The sequence below is a fragment of the Ziziphus jujuba genome, chromosome 1 (assembly GCF_031755915.1).
Source record: "Ziziphus jujuba cultivar Dongzao chromosome 1, ASM3175591v1".
Taxonomy (NCBI): Eukaryota; Viridiplantae; Streptophyta; class Magnoliopsida; order Rosales; family Rhamnaceae; genus Ziziphus; species Ziziphus jujuba.
This window is the reverse complement of record NC_083379.1, coordinates 15,198,046-15,222,103: the sequence shown is the minus strand read 5'-3', so window position 1 is coordinate 15,222,103 and position 24,058 is coordinate 15,198,046. Positions and strand designations below refer to the sequence as shown.

General features: G+C 35.0%; 4 protein-coding genes across 7 annotated transcripts; 2 read left to right on the top strand and 2 right to left on the bottom strand.

Moving 5' to 3' along the window:
- Positions 1 to 1,024: 1,024 nt before the first annotated feature.
- LOC107420943 (protein STRUBBELIG-RECEPTOR FAMILY 8) lies at positions 1,025 to 7,542 on the top strand. Its single transcript, XM_016030040.4, has 16 exons — positions 1,025 to 1,448; positions 1,982 to 2,114; positions 2,218 to 2,289; positions 2,437 to 2,502; positions 2,593 to 2,664; positions 2,779 to 2,850; positions 3,382 to 3,453; positions 3,541 to 3,606; positions 3,684 to 3,749; positions 3,837 to 4,144; positions 4,489 to 4,745; positions 4,973 to 5,244; positions 5,367 to 5,502; positions 5,608 to 5,747; positions 5,874 to 6,030; positions 7,120 to 7,542. Exons 1-16 carry the CDS (start codon positions 1,328 to 1,330, stop codon positions 7,270 to 7,272), a joined length of 2,163 nt encoding a protein of 720 aa, XP_015885526.2. The 5' UTR covers positions 1,025 to 1,327; the 3' UTR covers positions 7,273 to 7,542.
- A 126-nt stretch (positions 7,543 to 7,668) lies between these two features.
- Positions 7,669 to 10,552, bottom strand: LOC107420069 (pentatricopeptide repeat-containing protein At1g06143). Of its 2 annotated transcripts, none has more exons than XM_016028937.4 (3): positions 8,691 to 10,552; positions 8,151 to 8,270; positions 7,669 to 8,030 (listed from the first exon to the last, which is right to left on the bottom strand). In XM_016028937.4, the coding sequence occupies exon 1, from the start codon at positions 10,533 to 10,535 to the stop codon at positions 8,883 to 8,885; it is 1,653 nt and encodes a 550-aa protein (XP_015884423.3). In that variant the 5' UTR covers positions 10,536 to 10,552; the 3' UTR covers positions 7,669 to 8,030; positions 8,151 to 8,270; positions 8,691 to 8,882. The 2 variants fall into 2 exon arrangements, with proteins under 2 accessions (XP_015884423.3, XP_048319232.2); XM_048463275.2 differs by having other exon boundaries at positions 8,696 to 10,552.
- A 1,018-nt stretch (positions 10,553 to 11,570) lies between these two features.
- Positions 11,571 to 17,614, top strand: LOC107419026 (O-fucosyltransferase 15). Of its 3 annotated transcripts, none has more exons than XM_025067602.3 (10): positions 11,571 to 12,301; positions 13,188 to 13,277; positions 13,397 to 13,496; positions 13,690 to 13,751; positions 13,907 to 13,995; positions 14,755 to 14,875; positions 14,973 to 15,116; positions 15,254 to 15,588; positions 16,017 to 16,257; positions 17,080 to 17,218. In XM_025067602.3, exons 1-10 carry the CDS (start codon positions 11,822 to 11,824, stop codon positions 17,086 to 17,088), a joined length of 1,671 nt encoding a protein of 556 aa, XP_024923370.3. In that variant the 5' UTR covers positions 11,571 to 11,821; the 3' UTR covers positions 17,089 to 17,218. The 3 variants fall into 3 exon arrangements, with proteins under 3 accessions (XP_024923370.3, XP_015883232.3, XP_015883240.3); XM_016027746.4 differs by having other exon boundaries at positions 11,573 to 12,301; positions 17,166 to 17,614; XM_016027754.4 differs by having other exon boundaries at positions 12,084 to 12,301; positions 13,387 to 13,496; positions 17,166 to 17,614.
- Positions 17,596 to 22,253, bottom strand: LOC107419196 (subtilisin-like protease SBT2.4). Its single transcript, XM_048481407.2, has 9 exons — positions 21,957 to 22,253; positions 21,227 to 21,862; positions 21,017 to 21,112; positions 20,804 to 20,873; positions 20,257 to 20,539; positions 19,810 to 20,150; positions 19,447 to 19,714; positions 19,088 to 19,360; positions 17,596 to 18,979 (listed from the first exon to the last, which is right to left on the bottom strand). The coding sequence occupies exons 1-9, from the start codon at positions 22,133 to 22,135 to the stop codon at positions 18,567 to 18,569; spliced, it is 2,559 nt and encodes an 852-aa protein (XP_048337364.2). The 5' UTR covers positions 22,136 to 22,253; the 3' UTR covers positions 17,596 to 18,566.
- Positions 22,254 to 24,058: the final 1,805 nt, after the last annotated feature.

Below are 24,058 nucleotides of genomic sequence, written 5' to 3'. Positions count from 1 at the left end.
AAAATGGTTATGGTTTTTTTTTTGTTGTTTTTGTTTTTGTGAATCTAATGGGTTGTATATTACATTTGCCATTTTTTATAAGTAAATTACTTTATTTATTCACCATGATAGCATTTAATCTCATAACAATAATTTTGTCAAAAAAAATTCTCATAATAATATTAATAAAAAATAAAACTTATAAGAAATTTTTAATTTGAACTCATGATTTTATAAATAAAGGTGTGAATATGCTTTTCTTTTGTTGGTAAGGTATTACCGATATTGTTTAAAAAAATTAAGGTAAAATAGTTATATATGGGGTAAAAATGTAAAATTATTTGATATTTAGTAATACTGTTTTAATATTATATGTATGTATTGCCACATTAAATTTTGTGTAATAAAGCAAATGGTTTTATTTCTTTCAACTTTAAAAAAACTATCTTATATAGACCAAAGAACTTTGAAGAAGTAAACTGATTTGGAATATTTTTAAAACTTTAGGAGAATATATTTATTTTAGGAGTTAATTACAAAACCTATTATATAAAAGCCTTACCAAAAACATTAACTTAACAAGACACCCAATTTCCAAAAAACCCAAAAGAATGAAAAAAAATAAAAAATAAAAAAACAGTTCCCCGGTATCAACAGCAAACGTGGCAAAATTCCAAGGCAAGTGCAAAAAACACAAAAGTGAGCTCAAAAGCATAAGATCAAAAAGCAACGGGAAAGAAATCACTGTGTGGGTAAGAGAGAGTGAAAAATAGTCCATCAATGGAAAGTCTGTCTCGTGCATTACTCACCTATTGCAGTCTTCAAGCAAATCTTTCTTGTTTTGTTTACATTTTCTTTCTTTTTTTAATCTGAAAATATTTTTTTCATTTTTCGCCGACACATGCATACACATCCAAAACTTGCACAACATTATACACAACCCAAATACACAAACTTTTTTTCATTTTCTTCTTTTGCTTTTTTTTTTTTTTTTTTTTCTTCCTCTGCAAATATTTTTTCTTTTGTTTTTTTTGGCCGACACACACACATACAAACTTGCACAACGCTATACACACAAAATACACAAACTTTTTTCTTTATTTTCTCTCTCTTCATTACTTCTTCTAAGGTTCGAATCTCTCTCTCTGTCTCTCTGTCTCTCTCTCCTCTGTCCCTTTCTTTAATGGCAATGTCTCTGCCCACCGGTCGCGATCTCAACCTCAACTACTACTACTTCTTCTACTGCGATTTAGCATTCTCTACCTCTTCCTCTTCTTCCTCCATGGTGCTCTTGCATGTTCCTCGTCGTTTCTGAAACCTCACTTTTTTAGCATACTCTTGCCAAACAATGGCTCGCAACTGCTTAGCTCACTCGCTGTCTGCTGCTCGATCGCTCACTGAATTCGTTTTAATCACTCTGATCTTTGTTGCTCTGCCTCTTGTCAGGGCAACCACTGATGCTTCCGATGGTATTTTTGCATTTTCTTTCCTGAATGTTGATCGGATTTATGTTTGCTTTTGGTTGGTGATTGATCGGGTTGGTAGTTGTTGATTTTTGGAATGGGAATGGGGTTAGAGAGAGTCAGTGAGAATGGGTGGCTTTTGACTTTCTCGGTTTTTATTTTTTGAATATTTTATGTATATATATATATATATATATATATTTTTTTTATATTTCTTGGGAGTTTATGCTCTGTTTGGTTTGTGAGAAAATGCAAGAAACTAAAGGGTGATTAAAGTTTAATCTTTTTTATGTTTAAAGCTCTTCGTTTTCCGATAAGAATAAATCGAATAGGTGTTCAACCACAATAATACTTTTTGTAGAGCAAGTTGAATGGGTTCTGAGATCATTAAATGTAACCCAAAAAAAAAAAAAAAAAAAAGGGAAAAAATTATTATGTTTCTATCCATTTCTTCAACAAATTAATGGTGGAATTATACCAATTTCGATTTTGTAGCAATTGCTTGTGTGGGGTATGAGTGTTGTACTTTTCTATTGCAGTTCAAGCTCTTCAGGTTATGTACACCTCGTTAAACAATCCCAGTCAGCTAACTGGTTGGAAAAGCAGTGGCGGTGATCCGTGTGGAGAGTCATGGAAAGGGATAACGTGTGAGGGTTCAGCTGTTGTTTCCATGTATGAATATCATGTATAATATTGCAAATTCTGCTTTTTGATTATAGTTGGAGTTTTGTTTGATAAAATTATTATTTTATGGTTCTTGTTGCTGTTTTGACAGAGATATTTCGGGGTTAGGACTCAACGGAACGTTGGGATACTTGCTTTCCAACTTATTGTCTTTGAGAAAATTGTGAGTTCTTTGTTTTTGTTTCCAACTTATTGTCTTTGAGAAAATTGTGAGTTCTTTGTTTTTGTTAACTTTTTTCTTTACCGAATAAATCAAATTCTATTATTTTCAATGATAATCTAGTTGTTAATTTGGGGTTTTCATTGTTAGTGATTTGAGTAACAACAAAATTCAAGAGACAATCCCATATCAATTGCCGCCAAACCTTACGAGCCTGTATGTTCAACTTGTTTATTTATTTTTATTTCTTTTCCTCTGAAATTATCAGTGTTATTATCAATGAGTTGTTTATCATTGTATGTGCAGAAATCTTGCCAACAACAACTTAACTGGGAATCTTCCTTATTCCATCTCTAGCATGGTTTATCTCAATTATTTGTGAGTTGTTGCCTTGTATTCCTTTATTTTATTCCCTTTTGTGTTTTCCCTTTTGTGCTATTTTGCAAAATGGACATCTCTTTTTTGCCTGAAATAACAAATCATTGGTTTCAGGAATTTTAGCGGTAATTCACTCTCTCAGTCAATTGGGGACATTTTGGCTAATCTTGCTGGCCTTGGAACCCTGTCAGTTATCTTACTTCGTTACATGTTTCTCACCATTGTCCTGTTTCTTTGACTTATTTAATATCATGGAATGTAAATCATGAAGCAATTGACTTTATTGTTCTCTTGTACTACTAGCCTTATAATTGTTTAAGATAACTGTTACAATACCTGTAGGAAAAAGAGAAGAAAAAGAAAGAAAAGGAGGAGGACAGAGAAAGATAGAAGACGAGTAAGAGAGAAAGCTAGGGTTTCTGTGAACAATTTAATCCAAAACTAAGCTCATATTAAATTAACCTAATTATGTATTAGCAGCCCACACTCCAAAAAAAAAAAAAAAAAAGAAATCGAACAAAACGTAACATTGGGGAAAGCTCAACTTACCACAGGGAGAAAATCTCGCAATAAGAATAAGATTGATCCAGTAATATACCTAATGCCAATCCATTGCTCCTTTAGTGTGATGGATGAAGGATTAGTTTCAAGTTAGTTTGGATGTTCAGGCTGTTTTCCTTCTTCTCATGCCTTGTACCATCTTGCTTGTCTTCGCAGGGATCTATCCTTCAACAACTTTTCGGGTGATCTTCCTAATTCCTTCAGTTCAATTTCCAATCTTTCTTCACTGTGAGTTTTCTATTTCTTTTAAAATTGTGATTTCAATTTTTTTATGCAGTTTTGTTTCGGTTCTCACGATAGCTAAATTTTTGGCAGCTATGTGCAGAACAATCAGTTGACTGGTACTCTCAATGTTCTTACAGGCTTGCCTTTGGCTACACTGTGAGTATCTTTCCAATAAAGGACCAGAGATTTTATTATCTACCTTTGTTCTGATTGTATCTTCTTTCATTCAACAGAAACGTTGCTAACAACCACTTCACCGGATGGATACCTCGAGAACTTACCTCAATCCGTACTTTTGTGTAAGCAATTCTCTGTCTTCTATCTTCTATTCCAATCTATTTTATGATCTTCAACTTTTTGTAACTTAGCTCTCACAATTGAAATAGATATGATGGGAATTCTTTTGACAATGGTCCTGCTCCTCCACCACCACCGTATATCCCACCACCTTCAGGCAGATCTCGTGGTAGTCGTAATCATTCTAAATCTGGCTCACATGCACCTGATTCTGATCATGAAGCATCTCATTCAGATGGGGGGTTGACAGTCGGGGCTTTAGCAGGGATAATTCTGGGTTCTGTGTTTGTTGGTCTCGCTGTGTTACTTGCTCTTGCCTTCTGCATTCGGAAGAATAAAAAGAAAGCCAAAGGTGCAAGAACCCCCAGGGAAAGTTTCTCTGTTGGTTCAAATAATGGTAGATTCCCTTTCTCTTTATCTTTGTTCTCCTGCTCTTCCAATTGTACTCTGCCTATTTGGTTCAATATATGTGATTTCTGTGAATCTATTTTACGCCACGAGGCAAATCTTCTTAGAGGTTTTTGATGAAACCAGTTCATTTTTTTGATGGATATAAAAGGTTAAAACCTAATAAATTAAATGAACTACAATTTAAATGATTTTTCTGGCTACAATGTTCTTTAAATGTGGAACTTCTATTTCATATCTGAACTCAAAGTTATTCTTTAGCAATTTGGAGCTGCTTCTCTTGTGCAAATTATACCGACCATTTGCATGTCGCATTCTTCTTTGATTTTGCAGTAGATACTCAGATGCAAGAGCAGAGAGTAAAACCCATGGCTTCAATAACGGATCTCAAGCCCCCACCTGCTGAAAAAGTGATGGGCGAGAGATTACAGGGGAAAAATGGATCTGTAAAGAGAATAAAATCGCCGATTACTGCAACTTCATACACTGTTGCTTCTCTCCAAACTGCAACTAATAGCTTTAATCAGGAATATCTTATTGGTGAAGGTTCACTTGGCCGTGTATACAGAGCAGAGTTTCCCAATGGAAAGGTACCTGATTTACATTGTAACTTGGAAAAATATTTTAAGATTCTTGCAGCTAATAGCTGAGTAGGTCAGGTAAGGTTAAGACTATTTGGATCTTTGTTGAAGGGTGAGGGTTGCCTTTCAATTTTCATTATTTTGTCCATTCTTGCTTTTAAATGTTTTACATCACAACTAATTTGGATTTCTTTTTTTGTTTTTTTTTTTTTTTGGGGGTGTGTGTGTGTATGTAGATAATGGCCATTAAGAAAATCGATAATGCAGCATTATCATTACAGGAGGAAGATGACTTTCTAGAAGCTGTTTCTAATATGTCTCGCTTGAGGCACCCAAACATTGTCACACTTGTTGGATATTGTGCAGAGCATGGACAGCGTCTTCTGGTGTATGAGTATGTAGGAAATGGAAGCCTGCATGACATGCTCCATTTTGCTGAAGAAGGAAGTAAGACTCTCACTTGGAATGCACGTGTTAGAGTAGCACTTGGCACTGCTCGAGCTTTAGAGTATGTTACATGTGTATGAAATTTCAAGTCTCTCTCTCTCTCTCTCTCTCGCCATGTCTTTGGGTGGGGGGGTGCAAGTGTGACTGCCAAGTTCCATATCTAAATTATTCTGTTTCCATCAGGTACTTGCACGAAGTATGCTTACCTTCTGTTGTACATAGAAACTTCAAGTCAGCAAACATTTTACTTGATGAAGAGCTCAATCCCCATTTGTCAGATTGTGGTTTAGCAGCTCTAAATCCGAACACAGAACGACAGGTTGATAAATGAAGTTACATTTATGCTGCTGTAGCAAGTTTTCATCTTTTTAGTGCCTTTCTTGAATGCTCCCTTGAGTAATTAAATTTACTTCATGCTTCACAGGTTTCAACTCAAATGGTTGGTTCATTTGGATATAGTGCTCCTGAATTTGCCTTGTCAGGAGTATACACTGTAAAGAGTGATGTGTACAGCTTTGGGGTGGTGATGCTGGAGCTGTTGACTGGTCGGAAGCCACTAGACAGGTAAACCTATAACAAATTACCAAACTGTTAATGTTTATGATATCCGTAAAACTGTTATCTGTACAACTTTTTTCCTGTCCTGATTTATTTGTCTGGTTTCCTGTTTCCTAATTTTCTGTTGTCCAGTTCAAGGGTCAGATCCGAGCAATCACTTGTCAGGTGGGCTACTCCCCAGCTCCATGATATAGATGCATTAGCGAAAATGGTTGATCCTTCCCTAAATGGAATGTATCCTGCAAAGTCTCTCTCACGCTTCGCCGATATTATTGCCCTTTGTGTTCAGGTAAATTTCTTTCTTAACGCTAAGACCAAGCTTTGTGTAGCGTGCTTTTGATATATGGTGAGCAAATACCCACTTATGGCGTCTGAATGCAATTTAACGTGTAATATGAATGATTTATTGTTAAATAAAATGTTTTATTATTATTATTTTTTAAATCCTCTTTATTGAAGTTTGTGGAGTAGTTTATCCACTTTTTGTCTATCTGGGTGGTCTATAGAGAATCATCTTTCATTTAATAATTCAGAATTTAGTGAAAATACATCCATCAAATTCTACTGTTCATAGTATCATTCTATTATCATGAACTTTCAACTTATGAATAATTGCACTTGGTAAGCAAGTTTATGTTTCTAATTTCATTAAACTGCTGTTAAATTTATAAAAAAGTATTATGACAACTTATAAAATAATTTGCCCCTTTTTATAAAAAGTAGATTACACTTTAAAGAAGAAAAGTGTCATATCAGTCCGGCTAAGGTCAGGTCTTTAAGTTCAGGACTTTATCCGGACCAACATCCTGCAACATATTGCGGGAGAAATTTTATCACTCAACATTTTGCGGGACGTTGGTCTGGACGAAGTCTTGAACTTAAGGGCTTGACTTGAGCCTGGTCCTATATCATATACCTGTCCGTAGTGATACTCATTTGCCTTTCGTTATAAAAGGTAGATTACACTTTAAAGAAGAAAAGTATGTATCATATACCTATCAGTGATGAAAACCAAAAGGTATATGATGGAAAAATCACAGCCATGTAGTGGTATTCTTCTCCTCTGTCCACCTTTTGACAAAATAGTCAAGTTGACATTTTTTTTAACTGCTAAAAATTGGATAGCTGGGACAAGATGGTGAACAATTTTCTTCGTGTCTTGTAAAGATTCCATTCTTATAATAGTGACTCTTCCTTATTGGTTATCATGCAGTCTTATTTAATATGCCCTTAGTTTTCGTTTTGGCCTACTGCTTGTATGCAGGCTTTTACGTACTTGTTTATGAGCCTTGGTTTATTGTTTTCCTATCACATCCACTTATTATCCTATCTTAATTTTTGCAATCTTCAACTAAATGATCTCTGGTTATCCATACAGCCGGAACCTGAATTTCGGCCTCCCATGTCGGAAGTTGTGCAAGCATTGGTTCGATTAATGCAAAGGGCAAGTGTGGTCAAAAGACGTTCCAGTGATGAATCTGGTTTCTCATACAAGACCCCAGATCATGAGGCAATTGACATGTCGTTTTAAGTTTCCCAGCAGTTCAAGCTTTGTATATGATAATGCAGAGGTCAGGGATGGCTGAAGCACATACAGATAAAGAGAAGTCAATGGTGTATGACAGTTAGATAGAAATTATATTTAATTGCAATCCATACTGTTGTCTTTCACATATTGATACTCAAATGCAATTGAGGTATAGTTGGATCTCTATTATTTGTTGTATCAACCTTCATTTTGAGTTTTGACGAACAATTAAGATGCTTTTGCATTATGTAATAAAGCATTCTTTTTCATTCATGTATTCATGCAACTTCGCAGGGTGTACAGTGCTTCTGTAGTTCGATGATAATTACTATAAATGTTTTATATAATATAATATTTGTGGTTCATCCGTTAGCTTGAATAAATTAGAGATGTATCTAAAAATAGCCAAAACTATACACATAATAATATCAAGCTTGAAAAATCAAGGGATTGACTTAATGATGATAACTTTCTACAAGAACCAAATAAAATGCCCTGCACGTTTTCATCGAGAGGTTTTGAAAAATAAAAGAAAAGAAAAAGAAAAAAAAAAAGAAGAAGAAAAGAATAGAGGTCCAGCACTCTCCAGACCCATAAAAAAGTCACTACTCTCAACAAGTGTAAAATTCGACAAGTTGGTCGCTAGCAGTTGAAAATAACATAATTATCCTCCAGTTGCATCAACTCAAGCAAGAACTTCCTTTTACCCCGCTAAAAAGGTACATGAAAGAAAAATCATGAGGTTGACCCATGTAAGGATCCTGCCATAAGAACAATCATAATATGATTCATAAGTGTGTATGAAGCTTTGACCAAGCAAAATTAACTTTTTTAGCTGAAACGGAAATTTAAGGTTTCAAATTGATTTACATGCTGAATACCTCCATTCCATAAAAGATTGGCAGATAGCATTCCAAATTTTCAGGTACTCAAACTCCGTGTTTTCAGCTTCTGAGGCAATAATGATGATAATGTCTTTGATGTGAAGAATATGTCCTTGCCTGTCATTCAATAAACCAAGACAAACAGTGGAATTAGATTACTGAAAATCGAAAATGAACATCTTCAACTATTTTTGCTTTTCTGCTCATAATCCTCATCAATTTTGGCTTCAACTTGATTATTAAAAAGAATGCTGCAGGGGCTTCTGAAATGGAAAACTAGCTCATGGCCATCATACCTATACATATGAAAAATAAAAAGAAATTCTCACATCTACAGACTCCTAGTTCAAATGATATGAAAATAGTACGTTTACCTGTCTATTTCAGATTTAAATTAGTACAGTTTTTTATATTAATGATAATATATAGGTAAGAACAATTTCAACTTCACTAGCTATATCCAGTATCAAGTTCATCTTCTACTTCCACCATAACAATGAGAGACTCAGAGCGGAGCAACCGCTTGTAGAATCAAACCTTACTAGATTCCTTGAGCCAGTTGGTTCAATGAGAGCTGCGCTTATGTCTAGTCTGGCTCTGCTGCTCTACATGGTCTTCTTCCCCAACGCCATTCAGCTGCCTTTAACTGTCTTTCAGTGCCATTAAATGTTTTAACTGCACTACCTTATAATTCTCCAATTCATTTTCTAATGTGAAGAGCAGGCTGCTTTAAAAAGATCGAATTTCTGGTATGTACCCAGCAAGCTTCAGCTGCCCATCTAATTCAGCCAGCAACAAGTAAATTTCACCGGAAGCTCGGTGAGCCTTGTCAGAAGCTGCAAACTGATGAACTGTCCGTCCCATTTCAATCCAACTGGACCCAGGACATTTCTTCTCTACTCCAAGTTCTTTCATAGTAGCCCGTATCTTTGCAACCTCTCCCCATCGATTCACCTCGGCATACATGTTAACAAAAAGGTTGTAATACCCACTGTTGTTTGGCTCCAATTCAATCAATTCATTAACAGCAACTCGGGCAATCTCCACGTTCCTATAAATCTTGCATCCACCTAACAAGGCCCCCCAAATTACAGAGTTGGGTTTGAGTTTCATGTTTCTTATCAACTCTAGTGCATCTTCAAGCAAACCAGCTTTGCTCAGTAGATCAACCATGCATCCATAGTGTTCAACTTCGGGACTAATGGAATATTTACTGGTCATGCTTGTAAACCTTCTACGACCTTCTTCCACAAGTCCTGCATGAGTGCAGGCACTTAAAACACTTATAAAGGTAACCCCATTTGGCTTGATTTTCTCCTCATCCATCTTGCTAAACATCATTAGCGCTTCGTCAGCATACCCATGAACTGCAAGTCCTTCAATTATAGAATTCCAACAGAACAGGTTTTTATTCTGCAATTTGAAGAATACCAAAAGAGATGTATCTAATGACCCACACTTTGCATACATATCAACCAATGCAGACCCAATATAAACATCAAGATCAAACCCATTCTGCATGACAAAAATATGTATCTCTTTTCCCAAGTCAAGAGCTCCAAGATGGGCACAAGCCGAAATTACAGTTGTCATTGTCACTTCATCAGGATTGATCCCATTCATCGTCATCTCCTGAAACACTGCCAGCGCCTCTCTAAATTTCTTGTTCTGTGAGTAGCAAGTGATCATGGTTGTCCATGAAATTATATCCCTAGTAGGCATCTGAGTGAACAACAGTTCTGCAGACTCCACATTCCCTAGTCTTGAATACCCGTCAAGCATTGTGTTCCAAGTGGCTATGTTCCTTTCAGGCATCTCTTCAAATAATATCCTTGCACAACTCATATCACCCACCCGGACGTGAGCAGAAATCATCGTAGTCATAGCAAATGCATCTCTTTCAGGCATTTCATCGAACACCCTTCTGGACTCACCGATTCTGCACAAGTTCGAATAGAAATTAATCAGAGCAGTCTGCACAAACACATGCGAATCGAGCCCATATTTCCAAATGTGGCCATGAACAGCTTCTCCAAACCCCAATGAAGATAGCGACGTGCAAGCCTTAATTACCGAAGAAAAAGTATAACTCGTAGGGAAAACCTTAACCTTCAACATATCTACATACGTTTCCAAAGCTTCAATCGGGTAACCACAATGAACAAAGCATCTAATCCTTGCATTATAGACAAAAACATTAGGATTTTCCATTTGGGTAAAGGCTAAAACTGCATAATCGATACGGGAAAAGGTGGAACAAGCCGAGATAAATTGGTTCATCAAGAAAGAGTCTTGGTTTGCGTTGGTCTTGATCAGGGAGGCACATAAACGTTCCAACTCTGTCACACTTGAGCATTTCAGAAACTTGCTGTGTCGAAGCATTTTTTTCTCAGCATTATCCACATGCCCCTCACTTTTTGAATAGCCTCGGTATTTATAGTGTTCAGTGCCACATATGCTCACTATTTAATTCACCAAAAAAAATAAAATAAAATAAAAAATCAATCATATATATATGTATTTATATTAATTATTTATTTATATATTGGAAGAAAGGATTTCAATTCTGAATCATCAGACCATCTTTAAAAATAAAATTTGATTGATATTTATGTTACATAGAAATAGAATTGTTTAAATTTAAATAATATAATAAATAATTAATTTTAAAATTATTATACAATAAATATGTGCAAAATTTTATTTATAATTGTTAATTAATTTCATATATTTATTAAATTTTTATTTTTAATAAAATTGATTTTTAAATAAAATTTTGCTTTTAAAGAATTTTATAATGTCTAAAAAATCATCCAGAAGTAAAAAGATATTTCAACAGTATTTTTTTTTTCTTACCACATTATCTTTATAATATATTTACACAAATTTATTAAAGAAGTTTTATTTGAATAACTATCTATTTCTTTTATGTGATAAAAAAATCTACTAATAAATAGAGTGATTGATGACGCTGTTAAAAGGATTGGATGTGGCAAATGTTGCACTTTAAACCCATAAGTTATTATAATTTATAGTAATAGTTATATGATTATTTCCTTTTTCTTTTTTATGCCCAAAAATATTGAATTCTCTTTAATAATTATATGATTATTTCCTTTTTCTTATTATACCAAAAATATTGAATTCTCTTTTGGTTCATAACAAGTAAATATGATGAAATTGCTCTTCCATCAGTCTTTTCTCAATAACTAATTTGTCAAGGAAAAAAAAAAAAAACTAAAAACTAACTTCTGGTTTTTTTGAAAATAAATTTAAAATATAAAAGACAATAATATTTTAATTTTTTTTAATTTTTAAAAGAAAAATAAAATAAAATTAGTAAGCTCTTTTTTTATATTTATTTTCTAATTTTTTGATGAATAAAAAATTAGTTAGCTTGAGAAATTGAAATAGCACAAAAATTTAAGACAAAAGTGCGTTATTGCCGGAATTAGGCAGCCTAAGAATTTTCTGAAGGTCCAAACTCCAAAGTCGAAAACGTTCCATTTTTGGCAGTTCGGACCCTTCAAAAGCCTCAAAATTAGCAACGAGACCACGTCGAGCTTCCTTCTCTCATTTTCTCTCCTCCCGTTAAAAACTCCCAAGCTAGCTGAAAAAGCTGGCTAGCGTATCTCTCCTATTTATCGGATCTGACCCGAACCCGAACCATGGCCTTTTCCGGTGACCCATCAAACGCCGTTCAAGATGAACAAGGTCGACGAGACGACGAAGATGGAGTATCAGATCAGTCGGAGCCCAACACCTCCCCGTGGTCCAGCTTCATCAATACTCGGCTCGGCTCAAACACTCCGAGGAGCCGTCAATCCTCGCCGGGTCACTCTCCCCGAATCGGACCGAGTCGGTTCTCGAGCTCCGATCGATTTTCCGACTCCCAATACGAGACGTCGTTTTCCGGATTGGGGAGTCTATGGGGTCGAAAGCAGCATTTGAAGGCAAAGCAGAGGGCAAATAGGAAGTTTGGTAAAAAAAGATTGAAAGGGCTTGTGGCTGTGATTGTATTGCTAAGCTTGTTTTTGTTGTTCAACTGGATTATGCTTTCTCGGCTACAAGATCATGGAGTCGATTCCAGAGCCAAGTCTGCTGGGAATTCGACTTCATCTTCGGCATCAGTATCGATTTCTATTCGGGTATGTTGCGGATCCCATTTTAATTTTCAGTATTAGGAATTTATTGATAATTGAGTAGTTTGCTTGGAGATCCGAATCATTTGTTGGTAAAGATTTCTTCTTGTATATAATTTGTAGGTTTTGGTTGTTATCAGTGGGTGGCAATGAAAATTAGCTGCATTTATTGCGAAATTATTACATTTGCATAAGCATAATGAATGGGTAATTGGATAGGAGCTTAATGTTGTGGTTATATGTATATATATATATATATATTTGAACTGGGATTGTCCGTATAAATTGAATGCATATATTTCGCGAGTGCACTTAATTACCTCAATGTAACAGTGCCAAGGGGTATTTTGAAAAAAAAGAAAAAAAAAAAGAAGTGATTCTTGAAATGATTAAATCTGAGTACACTGTGATTTAGGACTTGTCAGAAGGTCCTGAGGTTAAGCTAGAGAAATTAAAAGTAAAATTACAAGCAAAGCGGATGCATTTTTAACAAAGCATATTATCTTATTATCACCATTCACTATTTTGGGAATGATTTACCCAAAAAATAAATATATATTTTGGGAATGATTTGCAAACACTGGGGTAAGCTGACCAGGAAAACATTTATAGCATTTGCTTGACATTTAAAGCTTCTTTTTTTTTTTTTTTTTTTTTTTTTTTTTTTTTTTTAAATTGTTTTGGCCCAATGGAGTCCTTTAGGTGGTCTATATATCATGTTTTTAATATTCATGGAAAAACAAGCACTTTTATCTTTAGTGTAACCTCTAATGTTTCATTAAACGTCACATATATAGATATCATCAACATCAGTTGGTTCCCAGATGAGATTATTGAGATTATCAACTTTCTTTTTTTTTTTTTTTTTTTTTTTTTTTTTGGTGTTTTGCAGAAAGAATGGAGAAAATTTAATAAAGGCAGGAAGCCACAGAAAGGTAATTATGGAAGGATGTTGGCTATGGCTGCCCATGCCTTGGCAGAGGTATTTGAAGATCATATTTCTTTTCTCATCTGGTTGGCTAAAGGATAGCTCTTACCATCTCACTTTCAATGAATTGATGCCTTTCATTTGCCTGCTTTAATTGGTTCAGTGTTGAACAGGGACAAAATAAAGCTGAGCCAAAAGATTTGTGGCAGGAGCCATTCGTTCCTGCTTCTTCTTGGAAGCCTTGTGCTGACCAACATAGCTGGGAACCCAATGGTTGTACTCTCTCTAGCTCTCTATCTCCCTCTCTCTGTCTCTCTCATTTCAGTGTGTGTGTGTGTGTGTTTGAAGGTCACATACTCATTTATTTGGCAGTGAGCATCTAGGTATCTTAAATATTGGTTAAAAAACAAGATGTAAATTGATTAATTAAGCTGGTTCTTACACGTATTCTTTTACACCTTAATAGAGGGAAAAAATGGATACGTTTTGGTCACTGCAAATGGTGGGATGAACCAGCAGCGTGTAGCTGTAAGTAATACCACACCTCTAACTCCTACTATTATGCTTACTAGCTTTTTGAGCCAATTCATGGTTTTGCGTCTCATTTTTAGAATGGGATATGCTTCCAAATCATATGTTGGTTTTGAGGACAATCTGCCTAAAGACTATTCTGTTTGGAACAGGTTTGCAATGCTGTTGTTGTTGCTCATTTGCTGAATTCAACTCTGGTTGTTCCTAAATTTTTATACAGTAGCGTATGGAGAGATGTAAGGTGATCCCTTCTTTTTCCATTAGGAAATACTTTTTTTGGTTCTTCGTGGGATATGATGAATGCCCTAATCAACATTTAAGCTTTGGATTTCAGAAAGATAGTTGGGAATCTTGGAATATGTTTTAGTGGATGATATCATAACTGTTTCAGTATCTCGAATTTCTCTATTGACCATAATTGTATGAATGGTAGTATTTGCAAAATTTGACTTCCTCAAATAGTTTATAGCATTATTTTGACCTGTTAAGCAATGCATTCAAGGTTGCTCCTAATCTTATCTTTTTTTTTTTTTTTTTAATTTTTTAATTTTTTTATTGTTTCTTTAGTCTTCTTTTTTCCCTTTCTTAGAGTGGTGTGGAGAAGTAAAATCTTTGTTTAAGATTGAGGAGGATGAGATTAGTGATTGGGGTTGGTCTGATTGATGTTCCTTTGATCTTTTACATCTGATAAGTAGATTTTAATGCTCATTAAATAGCATTCTTTGTACATCCCACTCTTTGCCCCTCCCTTTTTCAATGATATGAATTTCTTTCTTTCTTTCTTTCTTTCTTTATTATATATTTATTTATTTTTTTAATTGGGGTTGGTCTAGTTGATGTTCCTTTGATCTTTTACGTCTTATAAGTAGATTTTAATGCTCATTAAATAGCATTCATTGTACATCCCAATCTTTACCCTTCCCCTTTTCATGATATGAATTTCTTTATTTCTTTATTTATTTTTTTGCGAAAGTGACTAGCTAATTGTATGATGCTACAGTCAATTCAGCGATATCTATCAGGAGGATTATTTTATTAACTACTTGACTCCTGATATTCGAATAGTAAAAGAACTACCTGTGGAGCTACGGTCATTAGATTTGAAGGCAATTGGTAGCCTTGTATGTTCTCTAGCCAAATATAATAGTTCATAAGTAATCCAGAATTTGCTTCCTGTAATAAGTTTGGGTTCTAGTAATTGTTTGACTGCTGTTCCAGGTGACAGATGAAGACATACCAAAAGAGGCCAAGCCAAGTTTTTACTTGAAATATATTCTTCCTATCCTACTTAAAAATGGAGTTGTCCATTTTCTTGGATTTGGGAATCGCTTGGCATTTGATCCAATTCCATTTCATTTACAGGTAAATCACTAGCCTCCAAAATCCTCGTCTTTATATCTTTGTTAATAAAGGTGTACAAGATTCCTTACTTCCTATAATTAGTTGCCTGGCCTACCACTTGTTTATTTTGGTCTTCCTAATTCGGGAACTTCATCTAGAGACTTCGATGCAGATGTAATTTTTATGCTTTGCAATTTGTTCCAAAAATACAAGAGACTGGTGCTCTTCTTCTTCAAAGATTGCGTCAAAATGAAAGTTACCCTGGACTGTTGGATCACTATCTTGTTGGTTCATATGCAAAAGCAATTACAAAAGAAAATCAAAGTCGTAGAAAGAAAGCTTCCAGATATCTAGCTTTGCACCTGAGATTCGAAATTGACATGGTAGCTCATTCTTTATGTGAATTTGGTGGAGGTGATGAAGAGAGACGAGAATTGCAAGCTTACCGTGAAATTCATTTCCCTGCATTGACGCTTCTTTTGAAGACCACAAAGTATGCAGTGTGTCTTGTTCTTCTCTTATTGTTAATGGGGTTGTATTATTTTATTGATAGTGAATTGGTCCAGGTTCCAATTTGTTAAAATATTTTATTTTGAACACGCTCTCACCAGTATTTTGTTTAAACACACCTTTGTAGTAACTACACATCCCTACCTGTAAGCAGTCATAATTGCTAGTTGTCCCATCATTTTCATTGCAAAATAATGTTGAACTATGTTTCTCCAATTATCAAATATTTGGACCAGTTTATTTTGTTGTTCCATGTGGCAATTGCTTCATCAGTTGTGAAACTTTTAATATATTAGTCAAGAAATACGACTTTGTTTTTAGAAACAAAAAGAGGTTCAATTGAAAGTCAAATCATTAAATTTTCTGCTAGTTTGGTTTATGATTGGAGAGAAATTTTTTTTTTTGTTCCAGATTACCGTCTCCCCAAGCCCTCAGGTTGGAAGGCCTATGTCCTTTGACACCTGAAGAAGCAGTTCTTATGCTTGCCGCTCTTGGCTTCAATCGTAAGACAAGTATATTTGTGGCAGGTTCACAGATTTACGGAGGGAGGTCAAGATTGATTGCTCTGACAAGCTTGTATCCTAAGTTGGTTACCAAAGAAAATTTGCTTACATCAACCGAACTTGAACCATTCATGAACTTTTCATCTCAGGTAATAAATTGATGTATAGTCGCAACTTTTCATTTAACTGCAGATGTTGCGTGCATAAACATAAAAGAAAAAATTATTTCATAAATGCAAATGCTGTAATAAATCCATTGTTTAGTGGGGTTTCTTATAGTCACAGACATTTTATCGTGAGTTCATACTAGTTCTCTCACATTGGAATTTCATAAATGCTTGCTTCTGCAATTCTTTTGCTGATTCTTTCTTAATGAAGTCTGTAACTGACAGATTTTAGAATTGTATTGACTGCAGTGCAGGTGCAAATGACATTTTTAGGCTTAAGTTTAAAAAATTATGCGCAATCTGTAGGACATGGATCTTGTTTTACAGACTTGATATTGAAAAAAAAATAAAAATTATTTCTCTTTTTGTCATGAGCTTGCAGTTTCAATGGGATATTAAAGTTTTATGGATCTATACTAGAGTGCAGATATAGTGATCTGTGTTAAATTGTAGATCTGATTCTAAGGAAACATTGTTGCACAGATGGCAGTAGGTTTCTTCTTGATCTGTGTGCAATAAAAGTCTACCGTTATTCTGATCTCACGACTGTTTAACTGTAAATGTTGCTCTTTCTGAGAATAGTCATAGCAGTTGGATCAGCTTTTTTTTTTTTTTTTTTTTTTTTTTTTTTTTTTTAAATAAATTTTATCTTTTGCATTTATGCCACCTAAGCTTTAAATAATTTTTTGTTTTCCTAGGTCTTAAAAAAAATTTATTTGTCCTGAGAAATTCAACATAAAAATGCTTCCCCTTTCATCTTAAGCTATTATAAATTAGCTGACAAGTTCTGTTTAACGTATGCAGTTAATATAAACTGAATTACTCAAGGAAACAGTGTTGAACCATTCTTCTCAGTGCTCTTTGCTGATTGATGACAATATTTTGTGCAGTTAGCGGCACTGGACTTCATAGGCTGCACTGCTGCTGATGCATTTGCAATTACAGATTCAGGGAGTCAATTATCATCCTTGGTGTCTGGTTATCGAATATATTATGGTGGAGGAAAAATGCCAACAATACGGCCAAATAAACGCAGGCTTGCAAGCATCTTTACAAAGAATCACACTATTGAATGGCGTGTGTTTGAGCAAAGAATTAGGAAAGCAGTTAGACAAACTAAACACGTCCAGACAAGGCCTAAGGCGAGGAGCGTTTACAGGTATCCACGGTGTAAAGAGTGTATGTGCAGAACAGATTAATGTGTACACTTTAATTAATTTTTTCCGATGTCTATTCAATATGTACCGTTTTATTTTTTATTTTTTATTCTACCATTGTATTTATAAATATTTCAATCCCTTTCATTTGATAATTTTAGACTTCTTTTTTTTTTTTTTTTTTGGATATGCTTTTTTCTTCTTGATTGTATGTAGTTTGCTTATTTCAAATGTTAGCTTGTATTAGTTGGAGTTAATAAGGCATCTTGGTAAATTCTGTACTTAAGAGACACAGAGGGAGAGGGAGAGGGAGAAGGAGGGAGGGAGGGAGAAAAAAAAAAGCATGAACACCAAATAAAACAGTTTGAAACCATGAACACAAGATAAAACAGTTTGAACTGGTTTCAATTTGAACCTTTTTTTGCCCCCTTGAAGTTTGTAGTTATTTGAGATGAGCAATAAATTCTAATTGTCGCTAACTAAATAAACATTTGAAGTAAGCGAAATGCTCACAATTAAGTAGAACAAACCAAAAACAAAAAATCAACGTGTTGCCTAATGATTCATGAATATTGTGAATTCAACTAGCTGACCTAATATTTTCTAGAGGAGTAGGATATTAACGCTTGTTGTCAACTGAATTGGAAGGTGACGACTCTTACATGTATTGGGCATGACCTTTTCAGCATTGAGAACTGATGGAAACTGTTTTCCAATTGCTCTTTTACTTTATGTGTAAAGATGTTTCAAGGCAATAACGTACGATGCAAGAAAAGTGAGGAGCATTTTAAGGTTTCTTCTTTTGATAAAAATGACGTCTTATTATACATATATTATCTGCCTACGCTTGACTGTATGAGTTTGTATAACATCTTTTCTTTTGGTAAGAATTTGTATATCATCTTGTTACAGGCACATAAGGCAAATGCAGGGTTGTGCCATGCTGTTATTAGCAGCTTGTCAACTTGTGCTCATATCATGATGAATGACTAGGTTCTGAATTTCCTATTAGATAGAGAAATCTGTGCATATTAATGTGTCCTTTTCTTCTTCTTCCTGCCTCAGCCCTTTCAGTATCATTTTCCTTAATTGTTCGTTTCATTTGGGAGAAGAAGCTACTTTTGCTTCTCATCTTTAGAACACAGAAACAGGCAAAATGGATAAAGGAATCCTGACAACATGATTTAAGCTTCCTGTCAGAATGATTTCACCAAAGCTGAACTCCCCAATTGCTTCAGTCACATTAAACTGTATGTATAAATCTTGTGTTTCTTGTGGAGCTATGGTAAACCAAGGCGGATACAAGTTAACTACTGTTCCATTTGGAGGCAGCACTGAACAAAGGTACGTCTCTGCCTTGCTCTCAACATTCTTTACGGTTCGTTGCACCAGTTGAGATCCAATCAATGATGATATTGTTATTGAAGGAACATTCAGATTGGCTGGGTGGCCAAGCGAGTAATTGCACCATTCTCCAGTGGCATTTCTAATCATTGCTGGATCAATATCCGGCAATGAGCACAAGAAACCAACGTAGTCTTCATATTCTGCTTCATTGAATCAACATAACATTACTTTTCCAATTGTTCAAGCAAAATATTGTACCAAATAGGACAGGCAAACGCATGAATCAACAACTGTTTTCCTATTATCACCTGAAGAAAAGACCAGGCCAGGATGCAAGGCACGCTTAGGACTGAGGAGGCCAGAGCCAAAATCAAATGGAGTTGAGGGATACAAACTGCCAATAGATGATCCTTCTGCCTTGATAAGGTCTCCATCGTTATCATACTTGCTGGCTGTGGTGGCCATTGCTGATGCAATCATAGATGGTGTCCATGAAGGATTGTATTGCTTGAGAAGTGCTGCAATTCCAGCCACATGAGGTGTTGCCATGCTTGTACCAGACAATAGACCAAAATTGTATCCTACATAACCATAGAAGTTCTAAGAAATTTCTGTATGTAATATTAAGTTAAATTACCCCAAGAAAAGACCAAAATTTTCTACTGACCCATCAGTATGGGTTCCAAGGCGCTTATGGGGCTCCAGGCTGCCCAAACTTGGTGGCCTGGAGCAAGAATATCAGGTTTAAGTACATCTGCTGGATTTCTTTTAACATCAATGAAATCTGGTCCCCTCGAAGAGAATCTGCTTACGGTGGGCACTTGGTCCTTGAAACAAGCAATTCTACCTTCTTCTATGGCTGCTCTTGCTGTGAACCTAGTCACAAGTCCTTTTCCATCTCTGTAAGTTTTCTGTTCATAGTAATTTGATATAACCTACATTTTTCATTTCTAATAAGACCTTCGCCATTTTTGTTAAAGATAGAGATGAATAATCATTAATACAATGGTGATATATATGTTATTTATACCTGAGCACTAGCAACGGTTGGGATCAAAATGCCAGAGATATCAAAAGGTAGAGGTTCAGCAATGAAGTCGCCGTAGTTTGGATTAGCCACCAGAACAAAACCCATGAATCCTAGAGTTTCAGCTGTGTCGATTATGGCTGTAAGCGTGGAGCTCCCATTCAAGAAGCCAGCTGAGAAGATGCATATAACAATGCTATGTTTCACTACATTGGGATCCAATGCTTCTGGATATTGGCATTCTTCAATGTACGGTGGTGTCCTAGGGAAAGTCCCATTTCTCTTCACTGCATCCGTAGCCAATACCAGTTTATATAAGAACAAACCACCTCCAAAACTTGGTCCTAAAAGATATAAACAATCAGTTTATGAAACATTAATATTGGTGGTCGTTGACTTGCGAACTGGATCTGAACAAGATGGTCTTGAATGGGTAATTAACTAATTAACCTGATAATCCAACACCTCCAACTTTTTGGCCATTCCCAAGAATTAGGGAACCGGGGAAATTTCTGTCTGTGCTGGAAGCAGCTGCTCCTACAGCCCAGGGGCTGTATGAAACTACACTTGAAGGACCTGGCCCTTGATTACCTGCTGCTTGAACCACGAATACCCCGGCTCGTCTTGCAAATAGCATGGCAATATCAAATATGTTTAAGAAGGTTGGTGAATCTTCTGGCGGTTCATCTGGCCCTATTGAGAGTGTTAAGATGTCTACTCCATCTGCAATTGCCTACGGTAACAGTCCACCAAAAAGAACTACATTTGTTTCCATTGAATATTCCACTAAACCCATTATGAAAATATAAAAAAAAAAAAAAAATAAGAGAACAGCTAGCAGGAAACTTGTAGCAAAATGTTAGTATTAAGATATACTTGGAGATTGAGTACTGCTGATTAACTAATCCAACAGAATATTATTGACTGGATTAGGAAATAAAGAAAGAATCTGATTAGATTAAAAATAGATGTGAGAACCAGTTTTTTATTTGTGTACTTGATCAATTGCTGAAACCACATCTGTTAAGGTTCCCACTGTAGGATAAATAGCCTTGTAGATAGCAATTCTGCCAGGAGGAAAAGAAAATTTTACAAATAATATCCTTGGAATATATATATTATGATATTATTTAAGCCTATGCATCCAAGATCCATATAAAAATGAGTTAGCATTATCAAATCTTGAAGATCAGGAAGAAAGAAGACATACTGTGCCCGCGGTGCCATCCCACTTGCTAGTCCATAAAAGAAGCCATTCACAACCACCGGAACTCCAGCATTTCCAGCTGCAGTGGATGCTACATGACTGGATTATAACGCATATTTTTGTATCTTATCAATCAAAACTTTCTACTTCAATTTTACAAACAGAAAAAAGAAACAAACAAAACAAGACAAAAGGGTTAACTAATTACTGTACCTGCCATGTCCAACGGCATCAAAGGGTGATAGAAAATCCACTGAAGAGTTGAGAGTAGCAATGGCTTGAGCCCCAGCAGAGAAGAACCTAGCAGAAATTATTTTCCCATTGCAAGAACTCAAAGGGAATCGAGGACCGGTCTCGCAAGCTCCGGAAAAACGAGAAAGTTTGGAGGTAAAAGGATTGAGATGTGGATGGTAAGCAAAACTTGGGTGTGTTGGGTTAATGCCTGTGTCCACAAAACCAATGACAATCCCTTCACCTGCATTTCTATCTCCTCCTTCTTGCGTCCATACTCCTTTACGCAATCCTAAGAACTTCGGGGTGTATGTAGTCATCAATCTGGCTCCTCTATCTCTCTCCACCAAATTCACCCCCGGAGCACATTTCAGCTTTTCGGCCTGTAGTACCATGTTACAATTTCCATGGTTAGTATTGATTTTCTGCTCCATTTTTTCGCATATAATATAAGCATGAAGGGAAACTGAGAGGACCTGGGAAGGGGTCGTATGGACAGCAAAGCCATTAACGATGTGCTTGAAGCTGTAAAGCTTGCTATAGCTTCCAGTCTCGAGGGTGCTTTGTAATAGTTGGTTATGAGACTCAACCAAGCGCTTTGCATGAGACTTGGAAACACTGACCATCCATGCAAGACATACTAAAATGATTACATACAATCTGAAAAAACAAACATGTAGTATAAATTTTGGAAACTAGTTCTGGTTCTTACTTATGTGGGTCCAGAGTTCTTCCATCTTCATGAGATGGAGAAGTATTTGAAGGGAATGCAACAGAGTCTCCTTCCATCATAACTAGATACAGAGCTCTCTCTTCTGCAAAACAAGCAGAAAATAACACAAAAATAATGAGAAAAGCTTGAAACCAGGCCATTTCTTCCATGCTTAACATACGTCGAGCTTGTTGAAGGAAGCTATAATATATTATATATATTGTGAGTTTCTAATTCATGCAAAAGGGTAAATGATAAATCACGATGTCAATGTGAGCAGAGGCGTTTTTTAGAGCTTTAATTTTGGAAGAGAGAAATAAAGTTGCTTTAGACTATAACCGTTACCATATACAAGTTTTGCTTAATTATGTTCAGTGAAGAGAGATGAGAAACTTATATACAGACTGTGTTCACGCTGTCCTTGCCATATCAACCAAACAACCTTTTTAGTGATGCACCATTCTTGTGCAAGAACCACAAACTTAAAAATTAAAAATTAAAAGGCAACCCAGAAAGAGCCTAATATAGTGAAAGTGAATTATTGAAGATCTTATATTATTATATGAGTAAAACTAGTATAAATACCATACACATATAGTTGCTGTTACAGAAGAAAACATTACTAGAACATTATATCCTATATACACGGTATAGGAAAAACAGATAGTAGTTAGCCTAACTAATGTTGGTTACATATATATATATATATATATATATATCTTCTTTACTTGCTTTGATTTCGGTTTTATATTTATATAAAATTTATTAATATTGTTTGGTAACAGTTAGTGCAGTGAATCTGATTATATATATACTTTGTTTAATACTTCGATATGTATATATATTTGGATTCTATCTGTCGTGTGTTCTTCACTGTTGCAATAATATTCATTGATCTGTAAATTACAATTTCGTTCAATTTATTTGAATCCTCTGCAAATCTTATTTTGTTAATACATATTGATGTTTGATATATGTCCCCTTGTGATTACATAAATTGCTTTTATTTTCAATTGTTATGACTTTCAATTGATTATGTTTAGGATTTGTTGACTTTGGTTTTAATCTGTGCAAAAGTTCTTCTATTCATTTATACATATACGTTGCAATAGAATTATTATATAGTTATATTCATTCTATTAGTTTATATATATACAAAGTTCCATAATTTGTTCTATATATATATATATATACACTTTGATTATTGGAGCTTTACTTTGCTTAATATATTTTGGATATTTATTTTGTGTAAAATTCTTGAAGTATATTTTTTAAAGTAACTTGATCTGTAACTTTCGTTAACAGACAAATGACAAATACAAGCCAAAATTCGATTCCTACTCATGTGAATCATTGGGAGAAACCCATATTTAGGATAACAACGTATTCAACAAATTCCACATGTCTAGACTGATAAAGTTTACCCTCTATAGGATCAAAAGAGTTAAATCCACTTTGAGACCCGAGTGGACAAAGATAAATACATGGTTTGGAATGGGATTCTAATTTATGTTTAGTGCATGGTTTTAAGTAGGGACAACACAAGCAACTAAACACTCTTAAGAATGTATTATTTGGTGGTTTTTGAAACAATTTTTCAAAAAGAGAATAATTATTTAAGGTTAAAGTAGGTAAGGTATTAATAAGATAAGTGGCGATAAAGAAAGCATAAGTCCAAAATTTATGAGACAATTTTGCTTGAGACAATAAGGCTAATCTGGTTTCACGTATATGCTTATATCGCCTTTTAACATAACTGTTTTGCTGAGGCATGTGTGGTGTTGTTAAAAAATGATTGCTACCATTATTTTGAAAAAATTGTCTAAGTTTAACAAATTCTTCACCATTATCAAACTAGAAAGATATAATAGAAAGCTGAAAAAAAATTTCAACTATATGCTCGAAATGAATAAATATGGAAGCGACATCACATTTATGTCTAATCAGATAGAACCAAACATATTTAGAAAAGTGAGCTACAAAAATGACATAAAAATTAAATCTATCATGAGATGTTATTGACGTAGGACCCCAAACATCTGAGTACATAAGCTGAAGAGGTTGGGAAATATTCATAGAGGAGTTGCCAAAAGGAAGCTTGT